The 22,621-nt window shown below is 36.4% G+C and overlaps 1 protein-coding gene across 1 annotated transcript in view; it reads left to right on the top strand.

The window, feature by feature from the left end:
* Positions 1 to 22,621, top strand: part of PRIM2 (DNA primase subunit 2) — a 351,568-nt gene that overhangs the window by 63,678 nt on the left and 265,269 nt on the right. Inside the window, 1 exon segment of the mRNA XM_078155303.1 lies at positions 3,346 to 3,483. Within this exon segment, the coding sequence (XP_078011429.1) occupies positions 3,346 to 3,483 (138 nt within the window).

Here is a 22,621-nt window from a genome sequence, read left to right as displayed (position 1 = left end):
GAATCAGCCCATCATATTCAACTCATACTTGTGCCCTCTATGTATACTCCTTGTGGCTTCCCTAATAATGAGAAAGTTTTTAGGAGTTACAAGTATCATTTTCCCATGTAAGTTTAACCTTATTGAATCCCTTATGATTTCTCCTTTCTGTTTACCTTTTTATGCTTTTCTTGAATCTTGTATTTGAAAGCCAGATTTTCTATTCAGCTCTGGTCTTTTCATCAGTAATGCTTTAACGTCCTCTATTTCATTGAATGTGCGGTGTTTCAAAACCCTGAAGGATTATGCTCAGTTTTGCTGGTTAGGTGATTCTTGGTTATAATCTTAGCTCTTCTGCCCTTTGGAATATCATTTTCTAAGCCCTCTACTCCTTTACTGTAGAAACTGTTAAATCTTGTATTATCCCAACTGTGGATCCATAGTTATTTGAATTGTTTCTTTCTGGGTGACCTAATTGATGTCTTCATCTGGTATTCATTCCATTCTGTACTATGGGAAGGAAAACAAATATTTTCTTTATATAACTATAAGGTATTAGTTGTTAAGTCATTTTTTAGTCATGACTCTCTGTGACCCCATTTGGGTTTTTCTTGGAAGAGATACTGGAGTGTTTTACCATTTCCTTCTCCAATTCATTTTACAGTTGAGGAACTGAGGTTAAGTGACTTGCCCAGGGTCACACAGCTAATAAGTGTCTGAGGTAGGATTTGAACTCACGAAGACGAGTCTTTCTGATTTCAAGCCCAGTGCTCTATCCACTACACCACCTAGCTGCCCTACTATCAGGCATAAACCTAATCAAATTACATTAGACAATCAATTTCTGGTTCTGTGGTACCACTCCATTTTTGGAAGGCCTAGCAAACAGCTTATACTTTTATCTGGACCAAAAATATTCTTCCCTGCCGCCTTCAAAAGGCTCAAGTAATGGTTGAACACAGCTTAGACAAAGCAAACCTCTATACCTTTTATAGTTTTTTTTTTGAATTTAAAAAAAAAGCCAGTTATTCATATATATCGACTTTTAATTCAAGCCTTTATATTCTATATGCACCTTTTAAAAAGTATCATTATTAAGGATCAAGACATATAAAGTCATTGATGTGGTTTGGCCTTGTATTTCTTGGGAAACTTTTTTACAGGATACTCCAGAAAAACTAAGAAATGAAATATGGCCCCAATGTGCCAATAGTTTTAAGTAAGGCAAACTTTTTTTTTTTTTTTGGCCAGGCAGGGAGAAGAGGAGAAGGAGGTCAGGTCTCCAGAGCAGAAATCAAAGTACTTTGCCAATATTATCCTTATTTGAAAGATCTAAAACCTCTAAGTTAAAAATAGTTTTCAGATCTGTCAAGTGAAGTTTGTCAGAATTTGTCATTTATAAATGTTTTAACTCTTATCTATATCTTGGAAGGTGGGATCTTTGTATTATTTTGCAGGAGGGTGGAGGAAGAAGGAGGGACCCTCTTTCCATTTCATCTTTTGAAGGAGAAAAATTCCTTCGCACTCTGGAAAATCTTACATCTTGTTTTATTCACCTGAGTCCTTTTGTGTTGTACTTTCTCTGACAATATTTCTGTCTGCTTATACAAGAGTATTTAAAGTCAAATAATATAGTAATAATATACTAAATAAGTCACGGAGCATCTCCCTTCCCAAAGTTCTATTTTTGCAACCTAGAAAATCCCAAATGGGATTATGAAGAGTCAGACATGACCGAACAACAACGAAACTTTTATGGGCAGCACTGGGCCTGGAGTGAGGTAGAGCAGTTCAAATCTGGCCTCAGACACTTGCTAGCTGTGTGGTCCTGGGCAAGTAAGTTAGCCCTGTTTGTCTCAGTTTCCTCATCTGGAAAATGATCTGGAGAAGGAAATGGCAAACTACTCCAGTATCTTGGCCAAGAAAACCCTAACTGGTGTCACAGAGTTGGACAAGACTGAAACAACTGAACAACAATTGTAGAGCAATAAACAGAGATGAAAAATTGATTTAATAGAAAAAGTGAACAGTAAAGTGGTTGTTTCATTATTGACATTTTCTAGTGTTGGAATAAACTCTTTAAATTTACAGTGAACAGAGTAAGAGACATTTGGAGGCTACTTATATACTATCTTGATAGTTTTAGTAGTACATATTTTGTGCACACATTCCACTTGATGCTGTGTGAAATAAAGAGTAGGGGGCAGTGCTCAGTAGGAAACCTAAAAAGTTGTAAGTTGGTAGAGATTTCAGTTTTCAGCTTGGTAAGGTAATGTAGGAGAAAAAGCTTAGATGTAGAGTCAAGACTGGCCCTGCTACTTAGTTGTGTGATGTTCAGCAAGTTGCTTCAACTCTCTCTGAGCCCTGACTTCATCGTCTGCAAAATGAGAATTTGTAATACCTTTGGGAAAGAGGTTATGGGAAGATCAGGTGAGATAATGTCTGTGAAAGTGATAAAAAAGTAAAGTTCTATAAATAGAAAGCAGTATGATGATAATTGGAATTATAAGTATTTTTGTTACTGAGAAGCTGAGTCGCCAGTGTGATATAGGTATAGAGTTAGTCTTGATCTAGAAAGACCGACCTCTGATACAGAAAGGCTTTATAACTATGGGCAGGTAAGTCACTTAACCTCTGAGTTTCCCAGGCTGCTGTCTATGACTGAATTGGAAATGAGTTGACACTCTGAATCTGTAGAGGGAGAATCCCTAGCATTAATGAAATCATAAGTCATTGATAAAATAACAGGTTGTGGATTTTTTCTCTATCTTCCAATAAATAATTGTCATGATTATTATGGAGCAGAAGTAAGGCGTTAGTATCTTCCCCCATCCCTAAATACTTGCAGTTACTTGCAAATGTGGGACAGCTAGGTGGTACAGTAGGTAGAGTGCTGGGACTGGAGTGAGAAAGACCTGTGTTAAAATCTGGCCTCAGGCACTTACTAGCTGTGTGACCCTGGGCAAGTCACTTAATCTCTGTGTGCCTCAGTTTCCTCATCTATAAAATAGGGGTAATAATAGCACCTACCTCCCAAAAGTTGTGAGAATCAAATGAGATAATAATTGTAAAGAGCTTAGCACGGTGCCTGGAACATACTAAGAACTATATAAATGTTAGCTATTTTATTTAATGTAGTCAAGTGATTTCGTATGATTTGTTTGTGTTACTCCTTCCCTACCCCATTCCTTTTCCCCATTTTATGCAGTATGACTTTACTCTTTTTCTTTTTCTTCTGGGTTTGTTGTGATGGATGTTGTTTCTTAAAGGAAGCACTGTCTAAATGTGGGCTTTATTTAGGTTTAGCACATATGGAAACTGAGCTTGTTACACAATAACCTACTTTTTCTGGTTTTCTACTTCCAGGTTCCTTTTGCTGATGCTTTGGATTTGTTCCGAGGAAGGAAAGTCTATTTGGAGCGTGGCTTTGCTTTTGTGCCGCATCAGGATATTGTGTCAATCATCTTGAATGACTTTAGAGCCAAACTGTCCAAGGCTTTGGCAGTAAGTACATTGCTTGATTTTTTTCAGAGCTAACCTTGTCTCATCCCCTCTCTGTGATTCCTGTCCTTTGTTATTCTGGAATTTAACAGAGATCATGCTGCGTTTGGCCATTTAGGAAAACTTAGATGATGACTAGTCTATGTTGATGGTACTTAAAAAGAATGAACAAATAAGTTGAATAACCCCATACTAATTGTGAAGATAAATGTAAAGAGCTCAGGAGCACGTTTTATCGTTTGCAGGAAAACTAGAGGCTGTTGTCTGTTATAAAGATTTTCATAGTTTTTCTAGTAAGAAATAAAATGCAGCTGATTGAATTTATACCCTGGTGGGTTCCTGATGTTTCATTTTTTTAAAAAAATATCTCTAGATAGAAGAAACAATATTGACTTTCTTTAAATCCTTTTTTTAAAATAGCAGTTGAAATTTTGCTAATTTCAAAATCCTTGTCTTTTCAAAGTGTTTTTGTTTTCCCATAATAGAAGGGGTTCAGATTAATTTGCAAATGTACTCCTGCCACAGAATTGAGTTATGTACATATCTTTTTGTACTTTGGGTAGCACAGAATTTTTGAAATGTATCCCAGATTTTAAACTAAACCTGATCATAGGCTTGGAGACTAAAATGAGTGAGGAAGAAAGAGAAAATGTCCTATGTAAAATGATAAATGAATCCACTGGGGGCTTGCCATTCTGTCATAGGCAGATGTATAGGCTGTGCCAGGTGTGTCCAGACATACCCTAATATTAAAAAAAAATATGATTTTGTGTCTTGTTTTGAAAGTTAAATTTTGTTAGATTTTGTTTCTATAGTTTGATGAATAAAAATAATGTCCTCCATTATTGAGTATTCAATAAATATTCTCCTTAAACTGAAGAAAATTCCCTAGATGCATAACTTAAACAATTAGGGTATGGCTGTGAGTTTCGTTTGTTCTAAATAATAGAGAGAAAGTTTTGGGGGGGGGTGTGTAGGAGTAGGGTCCTTGCCCCTAGTTTGTGCAGCTCAGTGCTCCAAATTATACTATTATTGATGTTTTGAGGGCAAGGCACATCCTCTCAGCTGGCTCTAACATGAAGAAACAAAACATAAACAAGTATGAGGTTCAGGTGACCTGGTTCTCCTGTCTGGTCTTGAGTATTTCAGTTGTTAAAGCTTTCCTCCCAAGAGGTGATCTCTGCTCTCCTGTTTTAACTACTTCACTCCTCAGAGAAGTTAACAGTCAGTGAATGTAGAAGTGCCCATTGGGTACCGGGGTACAGAGAAAACTTAGATATGGTCCTTGTTCTCAAGTAGTTTCATTCTATAACTTGACAAGCATATGACAAGTATGGAGGGCTAATGAGTGATAGTACTTGTAAGAGTTACTCTTGTGACTTGATTTGGATTCGAATCTCAACTGTTTAGTACAGTGCCTGGCACATAGTAGGCCCTTAATAAATGCTTATTTCCTCCTTTCCTTCCATTCCTTCCTTCCTTCCTTCCTTCCTTCCTTCCTTCCTTCCTTCCTTCCTTCCTTCCTTCCTTCCTTCCTTCCTTCCTTCCTTCCTTCCTTCCTTCCTTCCTTCCTTCCTTCCTTCCTTCCTTTCTTCCTTCCTTCCTTCCTTCCTCTCTCCCTCCCTGTGTATTTCTTTGTAGTTCCTTTTCTTAACCTGAAGAAGGTCAATATACATTGTGATGTATCTTAAAGTCTTTTACACTGAGTATTTTACCCTGATCTTTGGTAGAGTACCCTCTAGGATCTTGTTCCTACAGTTTAGAGCTGAAGTCAGAGAGAGTTCTTTCTATTTAATAGTAAAAATGAGTATATGTTGATGGTGTCACAAATAATACAAGGAAAATTGGAGGTAGCTGCATTCAGCAAATATGAGTAAGATTTTGAAAGGTTCAAATTAAAACAGTTGCTGAAGGTACAATTCTTTAAGTGGTGGCTTTTTAAAAATATATACAGCTGTGTGATGACCTTGTCTTTTATTCTGTAGGTTAATTGTGTGTACTATTTCCACTTCTACTGTTATTATAGAGAATACTGGTGTGGTCCTATTTTTAAAAATAAATATCTGATATATTTTAGAAGAGGCGCGTACTGTTTTATTTTATCTTTCTTTTTCATCCCAAACCAAAAATTAAAAAACAAAACAAAACATTAAAAAGCATTTATTTCTTGGGGTTAAGTGACTTGCCCAGGGTCACACAGCTAGTGAGCGTTATATGTCTGAGTCCGAATTTGAACTCAGGTCCTCCTGACTTCTGGGCCAGTGCTCTGTCTACTGCGCCACCTAGGTGCCGTTTTATTAGCACTTGTTGACTACATTTAAACAGTTTTCATTTAAACCCAAATTCTGGCAAAACTAATCAGAATTGGCTGTGAAAAAGGATTCTATCATCCTTCTGAGCATTTTTGATCTAACTACTTTGGATTTTACAACTTCTCATCTAGTCCAAATCACAAATAAAGAATGAACTCCTTTTCTTATAAAACTAATGGTGTACAGATTTACTTGAAATTAATTGTATCTCGTTCTTTCTTAAAAAAATTGTTTTTTTTATATGCATATTATTTTATTTATTCTTAAATTATCTTAAAGAAGAAGATAGGTATGTTTTATTTTTTCTATGTGAAAAGTTGAGAAGGGGCAGCTAGGTGGCGCAGTGGATAGAGTACCGGCCCTGAAGTCAGGAGGACCTGAGTTCAAATCCGGCCTCAGACCAAACACTTGACACTTACTAGCTGTGTGACTCTGGGCAAGTCACTTAACCCCAATTGCCTAAAACCAAAAAACAAACAAACAAACAAACAGAAAAACAAAACAAAAACGAAAAGTTGAGAAACTAAATGTGTGTCTAGATAAATGTCAGGACATTTGATTTTCAATGGAAATGGTCTCAGTCTTTGAGAGAAGTGTGTCTAGATTTTCAGGTTGATAGTATTGGATCACTGAAAATTTCAGGGGCAGCTAGGTGGCGCAGTAGATAGAGCTCCAGCCTTGGAGTCAGGAGGGTCTGAGTTCAAATCCAACCTCAAACACTTGAGACTAGCTGTGTGACCCTGGGCAAATCACTTAACCCCAAGTGCCTCACCCCCCCAAAAAATTTCATAGTAACTTCAAAATTCACCTTAGGGCTGAATTTCTGACTTTTTCTTCCTGTGAAATTATGTCATTCTCCTTTAGTGCATCACTAAAGAACAGTTTAAAGGTTTTCAGAGATTTCCTGCCAGATCTTGATTTCTATGAACAGAAGGTTCTAGTGTCATGGTATTTATAAGATAGTCAATAATAAAGGATGTAGGGAGGGCAAGAAGAAGCTGAAGATCCAGTTTAAAAAAGTTTTTAGATAATGTTATGAATATAGCTGTCCTTCTTAGAGTATTTGAGAATTTTAGACTATTTAGGCTATATCCCTAACCTCGTTAGGACAGTTGCTGTTGTTTTTCACCACGTGTCTTTTCACCACATGTTCTTTGGAAGTATTATTAGAGAGTAGAATACTTGGCCAGGTAGAACATTGGGCTGACCCCAGTGTGGCATTTCCTCAATTCACATATTGAGCAAATTAATTTGGTTAAATCTATTGCTAAGGACTAGAAGATGTTAGACTTAATGAGACAATTTTGAACTATTTGGAATGACTCTTGATTAATAGACTCATGTTTATTGTTTGTGGAGGAAATTCCCTTGGCATGGTTGCTGCATTGTAATGCTGCAGACTGTAGGGTTATATAATTGTATTAAACAAAGTACTGTTTGTAAATGACTTACATGGTGTTGGAGTAAAGGATTGAGTTATTTTTGTATCTGGTACCTTTTTTTTATGACAGGAAGTGGAAGAGGCAGGAGTTGGAAGGGAAAAAAAGCTTTTTTTCTTCATTGACATCTGTTTGCATAGGACATGATGCTTATGGTAGATATTTTGACAGCTTATTTGTTATAGTATTATATTTATTTTTATATTTGATAACAAATAGGGGGATGAAAGCCTTTCAAAAAATATCCAGCTGTCATATTTTATCAGTATTGGCACGTTGTGTTGTAGTCATATTTTTTTAGTTAGCAAAATTCAGTGACTGTAAAATTCGTACAATCTGTGAAGTATATAGGATGACCATATACAAAATATAAGAAAAGATTAATATGGCCATCTGCATGCAGTTTTATGGACACTGATAAAGTCTTTGGAAAGATGGGGTGATACTATAAAAATGAAATACTTGAACAATCAAGGTGGCTTAGTAAAAACTATTAATTAGGAGGAAAATGGAAAGAAATTAAATTAAACACTTGCTTGCAAGCTGGATATTCTACTTCTTTCAGTACTTGGATGACTTGTGATTTCATATTTATTTGTGTATATTTTGTGACTAAATGTCTGTGTACATGTTTTATCCTTTGATGGAATATAAGTTTCTATGGGACTAGAATAACGTCATTTTTGTTTTTGTATCCCCAGAATAATTCTTGGCACATATTCAACTCTAAATAAATGCTTATTTGATTGCCTTAATATGGGTGTTGATCAAAACCAATCCATACTTTCTCATATTCTGAGATTCATGCCCAGGTTCTTTCATCACTTTCTCTAGGGAGTATCTGCTCAACCCATTTGAAGGCTTCCCCAAGGTCTTTATTATTTTATGGATACCAGTACAACACTTGGACTGCCTATCCATTTTCATTCACTCTTAAAATATAATTGCCACTCCCCCCCATTTTTTTAGTTTAATTTTTTTCTTAATAAAATTTTTAGTTAATTTTTTTTCTTAATAATTTTTCCTCTCAGATCTCAGTTTTGCCATTTACTATCTTTGTGACTAGGGGTAAGTCACCTTACTTCTCTAGTTTTAATATGCTTATGTATAAAATGAGATTATGTTAGATCATTGGAGGAAGCATAGATTTAGAGCCGGATGGGCCCTCAGAGGCCACCTAGGCCAACCCTCTCATTTTACAAAACCATTCAGGTACTATGTGCCAAATTTAGGATTTGACACGAGCTCCTCTGACTCCAGAGCCAGTGCCTTTTCCATTGTGTCATGTTGTCTCCCACTGCCAAAGGTCATGTAGGTGGCATAGCCAGTATTCAAACATGGTTTTCTGATTCCAAATCTGTTTTCTTCTCATCATAGCACACTGCCCCCTAGTTGTGGTGGTGATGGAGAGATGGCTGTGCCACTCTCTTAACTGCTGCCTAAGATAATCTTAAAGACAGGCCAAGATCAGAATCTGGTTGAGAGAGCAGATCCCCCAGGGCTTACAAGGTTTACCCGGAAATGGAGAAAGCTCTGCCTAAGGCTTCTGGTGCCCATCTTCTTTCTGTCCCCATGTGGGAGGTTCAGAAAGCAGTATCCTTCCTCAGTATTAGGAATAGAGAATGCTGAAATTTCACATTGAGGCACAATAGGGGGAGAATACATATCCTGGAATTCATCCTTATTCATCTTGTGTTATTTCTGCCTTTGACAGTAAAGTTTTTAAGAAAGAAATGTCTTTGGAATTCATACTCTGTCAAAGAAAGGTGCATCCTGTTTTTCCACGGAAAGTAGGATAAGAAATTGACTTACATTGCAGCTAAGGAGATTTAGATTAGCTGAAGGGGGATTGTTAAATGATGGAAATAGAGTATGTTAGAGCAGTGTTTCTATGCAGAAACAATACTGTGGAAAGAACATTGCAATAAAAAAAATTAATAGCTTTTGTTTTTACATCATCTCCATTTCTTAATATGTCCCTTCTTCCTTCCTTACCCTTGAATCGGACAATTAAAAGGGGGAAAAAATCAGTTCACAGTAAACCTAACCAACATGTGAACTGAGTTTGACTATATAAATGTTCCGCATCCATAGTCTCCCTTCTTTTCAAAGAAGGGAAGGGGATGCATTTTCTTTTGAGAACATTGAATTTCAATTCAGAAGACTTGGGTTCATATTCTGGCGTTATTTGCTACCTCTGTGACCTTGGGCAAACCATTAACCCCATCTTGGCCTCTTTTTCTTCATTTGTAAAATGAAGAAATCCTTGCTCTCTGATTCTGTGGAACTTAGGTGAATATTCTGAGGTTGAGTTCTTTGCCTTCCACAGCCTTATTGGGCAGAGGAGAAGGAGGGAATTGGGGATTAGAGGAACAACATGGAACCAAAAAGCTGAGGTGTCTCACTTAAAAAACCTTGTGTATTTTTAAGAAGGAATTTTGTTAGTATAAGTTTTGTGGATCAATAAAAATTTGCTCCACATCAATGCTTGGGAAAAACAGTGCTGGGATATTTCCCAAAGTGTTATTCTAAGGTTTCTATGATTATTACAGTAATTTATCAGAATTAGATTTTCTATATGGGGTTAAGAGTAGTGATGGCTGGAGAATTATTTTTTTGCCAGAATAAGGCACTGAAGATCTGCTCTGGACAAATAGGCAGGCTAGGGTAAGTAGATAGATGATCATTAGGAATTAAAACAATATTTTCACTTAACAAAAATCTACCTTGTCTCCCTCTCACCTTCTGTCCCTTCCCTGCCTTTGGAAAAAGAAAGACAAATACCTTTGAAACAAATATGCATAGTCAAGCAAAACTAATTTCCACATTAGCCATGTCCATCGTATATGTTTCAGTCTGTACTCTGAGTCCTCCATGTCAAGGGGTTTCATCATGGGACTTCTGAAATGTGGTTGGTCGTTGAATTGATCAGAATTCTTAAGTCTTTCAATTATTTTTTAAATATAATGTCAGTATTGTATAAATTGTTTTCTTGGTTCTGCTCATTTCAGTCTGCATCACTTCATACAAATCTTCCCAAGTTTCTCCAAAACTGTTCCCATCATCATTTCTTGTGTCACAGTAGTATTCCATTACATTCATATAACATAATTTTTTTCATCTATTCCCTAATTGATGGACACTCCTTAGATTTCAGTTCTTTGACATGACAGAAAACTGTTGTAAATATATTTGTACATAAATCATTGGCAATTTAAATCTTCAAGTTTGAAAAAAATATTGAAAAGTAAGAAAAAGAATAAGAGGAAGAAATTGCTTTTTAAAATAGTTTCATAGTTTCACTGGACAGTTTCCAAACTGATCTTTTGAGGGAGAATGATTTACTTTTTATCAATTTTAAGGTTTTGAAAAGCCTCCATTAAGTTAATGTGAAGGCATTTGAAATACGAGTTATCACTGGAAAGTGTTTTGTGTCTTATGATTGTACCCTAAATCTTTTCAGCCTTTTGATAACACAGATTTTCTCATCTCACAATGAGTAGATTAGTTTTGCATTCTATTTGTGAGGTCTTTCATGAGAAGAGACGGAGGTAAAAAACTTTGTTCAAAGAGAGCCTTTTAAGAAAATTTAGTTGATGTTTGTAGATTTCCCATTTAGATACATAGAAGAGGATGAGAAGTTTCCAAGGAGATAATTGACAGATGAATAAGCTACCATTTCTTAAAATCATAGCAGAAAGAAAGGATTTTTCTTTTCACAAAGAATTTCCTTTTTCTCTTTTTAAGAACAGCAGTCAAGTCTGTGGTTGAACAAGTGTTTGTTGCTTTGGATGAAAATATGCCATGGAGGCACTTGATCAAGTTATCTCATTTCCAAAAAGCACTGAATCTCCTTTTAAAAAATCCCTTATCCTCTTCAGAAGCTCTGTGTAGTGTGGTTTTCTAAGCCATGGTAAAAGAAAAATTGATGTTTTTGAATTGTTACTGTAGAATTATGTATAAATGCTTTGTCTGGTCTCACTAGTCATTTTCCTGGGGCTGGGATGGATTTTCTCAGGAGTGCAGCTCTACGAGAGATTAATTTATTCAGGGTTATTGGAAAATGGGTTGATATAGATAAGGCAGTGCTACTTATGCCAATAGGCAATAAAATTGATGTTATTCTGAATTTTTCAAGTTTCACATGAAATAATCAAAGAATACTTTACAAATGTTTAATAAAACAAATTGTTAAATTGCCTACATTTGCTAGGTAACCATATGAACGAATTCCTTTGTTCTCATACTGTTATGTACTAGGGAAAAAACCAAAATATTGTGACTGTAGGGTACCATGTGAGTAAAGCATTTATTTACTTCTGGAAAACATTGTAAGACAGCATTAATTTAGGCTACATTGAGTTGGAATTCATGGTGTTTCAAATAAGGGGTACATCAAGATTGATTTGCATTCCTTGTTGGAGAAAATATGTTAAAAACAAATTTGTAACATACATATATATATGTATATATATATGTATAATGTTCACATTGTATAAATTACATAAATGTCATTGTTATTTATATAGTGCTTTAAGGCTGGCACAGAACTTATATATACATTACCCCATTTGCTCCTAACCTCAATTCTGTGAGGCATGTGCTATTATTTCTGACATGTTACAGATGAGGGAATTGAGGCTTAAGAGAGGTTAAGTGACTTGCCAAGGGTCACACAGCTAGTAAGTATCTGAGGCAGGATTTGAACCCATGTTTTCTTGACTTTAAGGGCTCTTTCCACTATAGCACCATGTAGTGTGAGTGGAGTTATGAGTGAAATGATTATTTGCTAAAGGAAACCCACTCTTTTGAAGCCCTTAGGAAGAATTAATTTATAATACATTCAGAAAATTGATATACTAGTTATAATCATTCTTACCTGTCCATTAAAATAATTAAAATAATTTTACTAGGCATTACTTTTTTTATGTATTTATTTTTGTTGGCCTGGAACCATTATTTCATCAGTGTAAGGAACTTCTGGAAGTGCAAATTCCCTCTACTAATGCAGATTTGTAACTCTTTGTAACCTGTAGTCTTGGAGGGCAGGCTGAGACCCTGAAAGTTAAATGACTTGCTGACGTGTGTATACAGTATTTATGAAATAGAAACAAGGTAATTTTTCTGAGGGAGGCAGTTAGGTGGCACAGTGGATAGAGTGCTGGATCTGGAGTCAGGAAGACTCATCATCCTGAATTCAAATGTGGCCTCAGACACTTGCTAGCTGTGTGGGTGAAGTCCTCATGCATTAGAATTAAGGCTTGATATTTTAATGACTTGTATTGCATCAATTTTGTCTTTGTGTCCTTAGTACTTAGCACAGTGCCTGGAATATAGTAGGTAATTAATAAACGCTTGTTAATTGACTGATCGTAAAGCATTTCAAATCCTGTCATCCTCTCACTATGACTGTAGTGTGTTGCCATTTTGGTAAGCTCAGTGACTCGATTATGTATGCATTTCTTTTAAAAATGTTTGTTATAAACTTAATATTAAACATCAGTATTTTTTTCTTAATGTAGAAATGTTCTTTTATAAAAGTGCCACTTTTCTCAATTCCAAGTCAGTTAGCATTTATTAAGCATTTATAATTAATAAGTATATACATAATATATTAATATATAATTAATTATAATATAATTACAAATTAAAAATTTATAAAAAACTGAGGATATTAAAAAAGGGCAAAAAACAGTGCCTACCTTCAAGGAGCTTACAATATAAGAGGAGAGTCAGCATGCAGATAATTATGTGTGAGCACATACAGGATAAATTGGAGATAATCTCAGAGGGAAGGTGTTAGTGTTAAGGGGGGCTAAGCAGGCCTTCCTGCAGAAGATGAGATTTTAGTTGGGACTTTAGATTTTAGTTGGGAAGCCAGGCAAGCCTAAAGGTAGAGACAAGGAGAGAGAAAATTCCAGGCATGGAGGATAGATAGCCAGTGAAGATGCCCAGGGTCAAGAGAGGAGATAGAGAATGATAGTAGTGTCTCCGTCTTTTAAAAATAACCTTTGATTCAGGTGGCTTCCTCCTCTATTTGTCAACATCGGTGAAGTTTTTCTATGTTCTGGAATTATTTTTGAATTTTGGGGTTAGTTTCCTATTTTGAGTTTTTTTTTCTCTTGCTATGTTCCATTGCAAGTCTTCTTGACTCCGAGGTACTAATAGCACTCCTCCCTCCATAACTGCATTGTATTTATTCGGTATGTATGTCCATGTTGTCTTCTCTATTCACATATAAACTCATTGAGAACAGTGATTATTTCTTAGGTTTTTTTTTCTTTTTGTATACCTAGTGCTTAGCACAGTGTTTGACATGGAATAGGTGCGTAACAAAAGCCTGTTTATGTTGATTGATTCTTCTGCATTACTTTTGTATATATTTTTTTCTAAACAATTGCATCATTATAAGATATTTGAGAAGATATTTTCTTCTCTTTCTTGCTTTCATTTATTTCATGTGGATGATCTAGACTGTATTTGACAATGGCTTTGGCATTTTTAAATTTGTAAACCAGGTTAATGTAAACTTAATTAGATCATTTCTCACCTGCTTCTTACCTTTGAATGCCCAGCCATTATGGGTAGTTTAGTGGTGATACTCCTTCATAACACCTTCTGAGACACATTCCTCATTAAAGGGTTTTTGCTTCATAATTAACTTTGCTGAATTCCATTCATTCATTAAATGGCATCCACAGTTGTAAGTTTCAGGGTGATCTGATATCCCTTGCTTCTATGTCACATGATTTTGTAATTAATCTCTTTATATAGTCAATTATTCCTTGTTCTTTTCTTTGAATTAATCAAGTTGTTGGCTGTAATTTCCTAACAGAATGAAGATTGTGGCTACTTTTTAAAACTATTGCATTATTGAAAGCAAAGACCAAGGGTTCTCAACCTGGGGCCTGTGAACTTCTTTTTTTTTTTTTAATTTTGATAACTGTATTTTGTTGTAATTGGTTTCCTTTGTAATCCTGTGCATTTTATTTTATTCATTTAATCACATTGTTCTGAGGGGGTCTGTAGGTTTCACCAGACAATAAAAGGGGTTCATGCATATACACACACACACATATGTGCATATGAGGCAGTATAGTAGGATTCTGTTTTTTAAGGATCTGTAATTTTTATTGGTGTGGGTATGTATTTTACTATGGCAGATAGTCAGAATTAGTTACCATGACCAAAAAAGTGAGTACGTTGCAACCACCCAGGTGATGGGCATATCTGAATATAGTTAGTCTGGTTTTTGGACCAAACAAATTAAAGTCCCTTACCAGGACTATATTGGAACTCTTTTCAACTAGATGGCATGTGTCTCTTTGAGGTTTTTGAGAACCTAGAGACTAGAGAATCTAGAATCCACCTTAATGAAGCATTGAAAAAAGATCCTATTTTCTTGTATGAGAATGGCAGTCAGATAAAACATGGTAGCCTCTACATCTATACTTGATTCCAGCCATGCTTCACGCATCCTCCTCTCCATATTTGTTTTTTTTTTTTACCCTTTAAGGATATAAGCTCTGTGAGGGCAGATCTTTGTCTTTTTAATTTGTATTCCCAGTGTTTGACATAGTTCTCAGCTTATAGTAAAGTGCTTAATGCTCATTCATTCATTCATTCATTCATTCATTCATATCTCTCTCTGTACTTACTGCATCACAGAAAAACTCTACAGTTTTACATACAGCAAGAGTTTATTTTATGCACCAACCACCAGGCACTAGTATGCCCTCTTCTCATACTTAGCAGATAGTTCCAACATACCTGTCAGATTGTTTGTACTATTATTTTGGTGGCCTATTGGCTGAGTAAAATTATAAGTTGCTTCAAAACAGGACCTTGATTTTCATATTCAAAGTATTTGGTACAGCTTTGTTTATAACTTGTCAAATGTTGACTAGCTACATGTGAATGCAGTTGATTTTTCTTTTTTTGTCAGTATAAGCAGGAACTGTGTGCTCACCATTTTTCACACATGGCAGCAAGATTTTTTACTGATTCATCCTTTTGAAGCTTTTCTATGATTTCTAGTTTCTCAGCAATTGTTAGCATCATTGAATCATCAAATTTCAGAGCTGATGTACACAAATGGCTATGGTGCCAAATAATAATATACAACAAATTCATGCAAGCAGTACAAGGTATAAGCAGTGTGTTGTCTAAAGTAGGAAAGGTCAATACTATCTGGAAAGATCAGGTTGGGAAGGCTTGTTGGAAGAGGTAGCATTTGAGTTGGCTCTAAGGTAGAAATTCATCAGAGGTGAGTGGGCATTCCAGGTATGGAGGGAAGTGTAACACCATTGCATGGTTTTGAGAAAGTGTGGGGCATGTATGGGGGTCAAGCATGGATGGGGATCTGTGAAGAGTTCAGTTTGATTAGAGAGAAGAGGAGCTATTTGAGATCAGATTGACTAGGCAGTGCAAATAGAGGAGGGCTGCAAATTTAAACATGACATTTAAGTTTGAGAGCACTGATCTAGTCCCATCTCCTTATTTTGAAAATGGGGAAACTAAGGCACATAGAGGTTAAAATGTCTTGTGGCAGAAAAAGAGTTTGAAATTTAGATCTCCTAATTCTTATTTCAGTCCTTTCCATTTTACCAAAAGAAGCCTTCATTCCTTTTCTTCCCAAGATATTGAAGAAATGAAATAAAGTTTTAAATTCTGCCTTAGTCTAGTCTAGTGCTCTTAGAAAATAGGGGTGGGTATTGGGGGGTGGAGGGCATGGAATGCAATAGTGTATTTGGGACTTCTGCCCATGAATCGAAACTTAGGTAATGTTCTAAAGCATTGTTTGCAAATGATTGTGGCCTTAGAATATTTTTAAGGAATCTGCCTGCCAAATAATTGGTGTTAGTGGAAAAAGCATCGTGGGGAGGGAAATTGGGAGACTAGATTCTAGTTTTGGCTGTGTCTCTAATGGGCTGCGTGGGTTTAGGAGGGAGATTCAATTTCTCTCAGCCTCAGTTTCTTCAGCTGTAAAAGGAGAAAGTTGAATCGGATGACATCTAAGGTTATTTCTGTCTCTGACACTTTTGGTTTCCAAAATGCTGAAGATTAAGGGGAAGTTGGCTGTACTGATCTAATTTGTCTTCTCATGACAGCTCCTTTTTAAAAGCATCTGGGTAAGAAGGTAGTTTTAGAACCTGCCCCCAAAGTAATGAAACAGTATTCTTGAGACTGATTCTAAATTCTGCTGTTCTTGAGAATGGCAACTTCATCCTTCATAGACTGAAGTCTCCAGAGTAATCTTCAGGTAACCACTTCTATGGCCATCAGCCCTACCTGGTGATTTCTGTGTCCACCTTTCCTTGGGAAATTAAACAATTTTTCCCCCTGAGGAGAAATGATCACTATATCATCTGGACTGTTTAGCAATTGTAATTACTTTTTTATAATCATGAATCTAGATTGGGTGAACAAGACTTGTGGATTAAAACAAAGCCAAACTATTTAGCAAAGTTTTTTTTTTCCACTGAAGGCCATTGCTTTCATTGACACATGACTTCACTGAAACACAGATTTTTATCCATATTACCTACTTGTGATAAGAAAATATCAGTAGATTCTAGTTGCTAGGAAACAGCAGAGTACTGAAATAGCTTTTTTTGTACTTGTAAATTCAGTTCTTTGACAGTTCCACTCTCATAGAGCAAAAATTTATTCAGTCACTACAAAGAAAGATGCATCACCTTTTCAGTTTCCAATTTAAAAATTTCATGCAGGAGTTCAGGGAATACAAGAAATGTTACAGGATGATTAAGTGTTGAAAGTGTAATTTTTAACAGGGACTGGACATTTGTAAGAGATTGTATGGTTTTTGTTTGTGCAGATGAGTTTCAGACTTCTTAAAGTCAGTTCTTTCACAGTTAGCAACAACAGTTTAATGAGAAAGAGAAAAGCAGAGTTGAATCAAAATTAAGTGTAGCAAAACTTAGTCTCATTGCCCCTGTATTGATTGCATCATGTGTGAAATCATCCAATTCCAGTTTAGGAATGTAATAATTATCAGGAAAAATGTAAGCATTAAAAAAATTCTGTCATAATGAATTTGACTTTTCTAGATATTAGAGAATGGAATTAAGGAATGATTTATGGATGGATATACATTTTCTAGATGGGTTAAATGAGTCCTCTTAATGTTAAGACAATTTCTCAAAAATCATATGAGAAAGAAGGGAAAACCTCCCCCAAACAAGTAAGTTCTTAGTTTAAATGTCCCATGTGCTATATGACTGTGAAATGAATATATTGACATTTACATATCAGCCTACTTCACAGATTCCTTGAACTCACTGATACATTACCAACAATCATTGAGGTTTAGAAATAAGTAACCAGAATTCCTTGACATTCATGTCTTTATGAGAAGGTTCACTGGCCAGTGGGGCAACTGTAGTGATGTGATGTTGTAGACAAGTAACAGGATGAGTACTACTATAAGAAAGTGAATTAAGGGTACAATAAATTGACAAGCTTGAGAACATTTTATTGTGATTTCATGGAGGGTAAAGGAAAAGTCGTGACTTGCAGTTCCCCAAGGTATTTTAAATTGTTGAAGGTATAAATGACTTTCTCCAAATACGGCTATCTCATAAATGGGGTAAATTGTACTTAGTACCTCTCCTGGAAGGTGAATCTCTTGTGAGGAAAAGCCTCTGATATATGGTACTGTATTTATTTCACCAGTTGTGAGTGGGGTCCCTTTTTTCATGACTCTCAGTAATGAGCCACAGGTATGGTTTTTATTTTTCTGCCACAACCTTGGTATTTTATTGGTGTTTTTTTGAGAGAATGCAGTTCATGCCTCCCCAGGAGAAGTGTTTGGCTTGGTGTGAAGTTATAATTCATGCAAATGCCATTATTAAAAGAGTATAATTCAGAAGTCATGTCTTCTCCATGAGTGATGTCTCTTATTGGACTGACCAACCATTTGGGATTCATGCCGACTGATTCTTTTTTTTTCAACACTGCTTTTCATGTGATTAATCTTGTATTTTGGCTTCCATCATCTTATTTAGAAAGAAAATCAAGATTGAATGTGAACATTGTAAATGTTTATTTAGAATAGACTATATTTACTTTTTAAAGAAGTATGAATGATAAGATTGAAATTTCTGCTGTTATAAACTACTAACCTGATTTTCTGGATCTCAGCTTCTTCATCTCCAAATGAAACCATTGAGCTGGGTCTGGTGGTACATGTGCCTATCATTCTGTCTAGTAGGGAGACCGAAGCTGATGGATCTCTTGAACTCAGGTGTTCTGAGCTGCAGTAGGATTAAAGCCAATTGGATAACCAAGTCCAACACCAATATAGGGAGCCTCTGGGATCTAAGGGCTACCAGGCTGCCCAAAGTGGGATGAATTGGCTCAGGCTAAAGCCCCTGTGCTAATTAACATTGGGATCAGGCTTGTGAGTGGCCATGTCTGGGCAAGATAGGGGGACTTCGCCTCAGAATAACAAATGAATGAATTAACTTAGAATGAACTAACTTACTAATGAACTGATTAAAATGAAGGCATAAGACTATATGATCTCTGATGTCCCTTCAAGGGGGAAATCTAAAATTATGTGATCTCTGAACAATCCTTTTTGGTTTGTTATTTATTATATACCTTGGATCCCTCGATGGTTTTTAGACTTATAATTAATGGTTCACTATTATATATTCTCATACTTCTCATTTATTATTTTTATTTTTTTCTATCTGATGTTTCTGATGCTACAGTTGGGCGAAGGGTAAAGCAGAAGTCTTGTGTGTGAAGATTAACTATACTTGGACCTTGAGTCCTAGTCACCAAATGAATTAATAATCTTTTCATTTGAGGTCTTTGCATTTCATATACTTTCCATGTTTTGGTGCTTATGGAAACTGTTCTATCTTCAGATACATCTCTGCATTTGTAGGCATACACCCCTTTTCTGTTATTTGCTCCATTTCTCATTCCCCAAAACGTAGGACCAGGGGGAAGACAAGGCCTAGTCTCTTACTTTATCAGTCTTCCACATTTTCATTCCACCTCAGCCACCTACAGGGATGATCATGGATCTCACAGTCATTTAAAACTCTGCCATCCCATAGCTGAAGCTCTGAGGTTACACTCTTCATTTATCTTTTATCCTTCTACTTCTTGCATTGCCTCACGCCTGATTCCTACTGTTTTTTGTCCTTAACCATGACCTGTGAACATTCTTTCCCTCTCTGTTTTCCTAATCCATTAACCCAGATGTGGTTGTCCTTTATAATTTTGGCCCTCTTATTGATTAGTTCAACTTTATGCAGCCTTTGAATTCTCTTCCTCCTCTGCCATTCATTCCCTGCCAATCCTCAACCCATGGTCACTCTTATTGTCTACCCACATTGCCCTTAGTCCTCTCTTATGCAGTGCCACTATAGGAAGTCATACACCAGGGCTTTCTAAAATTCATGTTATGTAATTCAACTTTGTTTTTTAATGTTGTATGGCATTTCTGTTATTTGTCCCTGATTGACTGTCTTTTTTAAATTTTTATTAAGGCATTTGGGGTTAAGTGTTGGCTGTCTTTTTTTGGGGGGTGGGGGAGACTAGATCTCCCTGTGGGCAACTAAGTAGCACAGTGGATAGAATGCCAAGCCTGGAGTCAGGAAGACTCATCCCCCTTTGTTCAAATCTGTTAAATGAGCTGGAGAAGGAAATGGCAAAATACTCCAGTATCTTTGCCAAAAAAACCCAAATGGGGTCTTGAAGATTTAGACATGACTGAAAAAAGGTCTCCTTAAGTTGCCTAGGCGGGAGGTACAGTGGCTACTTACAGCCTAATCCCACTGGTGGGAGTTTTAGCCTTTTGTCTTTCCTTAACGTGTATGGTTCGGTTCCCCTTAGGCAACATGGAGGCCCCTGCTCCCATGGGCTCGCTATGTAGGTGCCTGGCGTAGTGTAAATGCCTGATTGACTTTAGTCCTACTGTAGCTCAGAACTCATTTTTGAGCTCAAGAGATCCACTAGCCTCAGCAACTTAGAATTCCTGAACTCAAGAGACCTACCAGCCCGGTAGCATCATTAAATACCCAGGTGACTGAAGAAGGGCAATGGGGAAGAAGAGGAATTGAGGGGAACAAATTTAAATAGAATTATATTTTGGTAGATGAAATTAAAAGAGAACTTTGATTCAAAAATGACACCCAATTTATATGGACCCTTTGTGACAGTTGAGTTCAAATATCTTGTCAGTAAAGCAGAATTTTCTACTGATGGAGGAAGTGGAAATTAATTTAAAATAATTCCTACTCTGATGACCCATGGTATGGGAGTGATCTTTGCTCCTTCCTTCTCTCCCTCCCTCCCTCCCTTTCTCTCTCTTCTTCCCTTCCCTTCCCTTTCCTTCCTTCTTTCTTTTCCTTCCTTCCTTTCCTCTCTCCCTCCCTCCCATGCTGGCGAGGCATTTGTATGAACCTAGTAAGAGACTGTATGTCTATTGTCCAAGAATCAACCTTCTTTAGTTCAGAGAAGACCATCACTAGTCAAGTGCAGGATGTTAAAGTCCCATGGGGACCTTCCCCCAACTCTCTTCTAATTTGAAGAGGGATAGCAATCTGTGTTGGTGTAGGAAAAACTACACTGATGAAATTACATATTTCTGTGGTAGCAAAGTATAGAGTGCTACCTGGCTATGGACTCTGTGACTATAGTCCATACATGGATAAACCAAGTGATCAATCAACAAGCTTTCTTTAAGTGACTTCTGGCATTGTGTCAGTTGCACAATTTACAAATTGACATCTTTCAAGGAAGAAGAGAAAATGGGAGGGAGGAATAAGCATTTTATACAGCACCTACTATATGGTGTCCTTTGTGCGAAGTGCCGTACAAATATTATCTCATTTGATCTTCAGGACAACCCTGCAAGGGAGGTGCTGTTCTTATCTCCATTTTACATTTGGGGAACCTGTGACAAACAGGTTAAGTGACTTTCCCAAGGTCACATAGTTAGGGTCTGAGGACAGATTTGAACTCAGGTTTTCCTGACTTCAGGCCCTGCAGTGTTTATCCACTGTCATTTATGAAGAGTGAGAAACACAGTTTTATAGAAATGTGCCACTAAAACACTCCACAGCATAAGACAGACTTTGTTAGAGCAAGTGAGTGTTGAGAGAAATAAAATATTTAAAATAGCCCGTTTTACAACAAAGTTTAATTACAATGATTGATGAGAAGAAACGTTGCTGATTCTTCTTCAAAGGTTCATAAAAAGATTCCATAACAATTTGGTGATATTGGATCTATTTCTGTTAAGTGGAATTAAGTTGCTTTGATTTATTATGTCACTTGATTTGTAAATGAAGAGATGACAATATGGGAAGTATTTATTTAACCAAAAGAGTGTATACAGTGTATACCTTGTTTCCATGTCTGCTTTGATTTTGCTAGCCAAATGATGTTTTTTTATACGACCGGGCTTTTTATTTGACAGAGTCTTCTTAGGACGCAGAAAGGAATCATAATGTTTATCCTTAACACTCAATTTGGATTGTCATTGACAAGGGTATTCCTTTCAATGATGCAGATCAAAAACCCATCTACACCTTTTCATCCTGTGTTTTCTTGTCTGCGTCTTCCCATAAATCCTTCACGAAGGAATGATGGGCTGCAAGGCTTCTCCAGTTCTTTTAACATTGCAAGGTGCCATTGTTAACACTCTGGTCACGGGGGCTGTGATGGATCTGCCCTCTTACATTTCCTGGATCTTTGATGTCGTTTCTTATGTACATTTCATCATTGGTGAAATGCTACAGCCTGTTTACAATCACCATGTTTCTCTGTTGCCCTTTGGGACCCTTGCAATTTTGGAGATTATGATATACTGTGATGTATAGCCAGATGGCATCATTGGAAGAATAGGGGGACTGAAAAGATGGAGCTCAGCTGCTTGGGATCATTGAAAATGCTGTAATGTTTCCAGTGCAATTCAGGCCTTTCTGTTTACTCCTTTGTAATCCCGTTGGAGCCTATTGTCCATCTCAAGTATCTGTCCAAGACAGAAATATTAATAGACTTACTCAGTGGGCTATACTATAGAAATGTGATTTTTAAATTATTGGGGAGAAGATGAAGGATAATAGTGTTTGCTAAATGAAAAGTCAGCCACTTTCTTGACAAAATAAAATTAATTTTAAAATATTTGCTATTATTGCCTGTCAAATTATTTGAACTTAATGTAAATTATTCATTTTATAATAGAGGAAAGGATGTCTTTTTCCTCCTTTTACCCTTTATCTAGTCCTTAAATTTCCCCTGTGTATTTTCTTTTTAACTCACTGTAATACTTTTGGTGAGCTTTTTTTTTTTTAATTTTTAGTTGCTAGAAAATTCTTTTTTTTCCTCTTTCAGTTCTTTTCTTAC

This window comes from Phascolarctos cinereus, unplaced genomic scaffold (assembly GCF_003287225.1).
Source record: "Phascolarctos cinereus isolate Bilbo 61053 unplaced genomic scaffold, phaCin_HiC Scaffold_5;HRSCAF=322, whole genome shotgun sequence".
NCBI classification, from domain to species: Eukaryota; Metazoa; Chordata; class Mammalia; order Diprotodontia; family Phascolarctidae; genus Phascolarctos; species Phascolarctos cinereus.
This window is presented reverse-complemented; position numbering and strand designations above follow the sequence as displayed.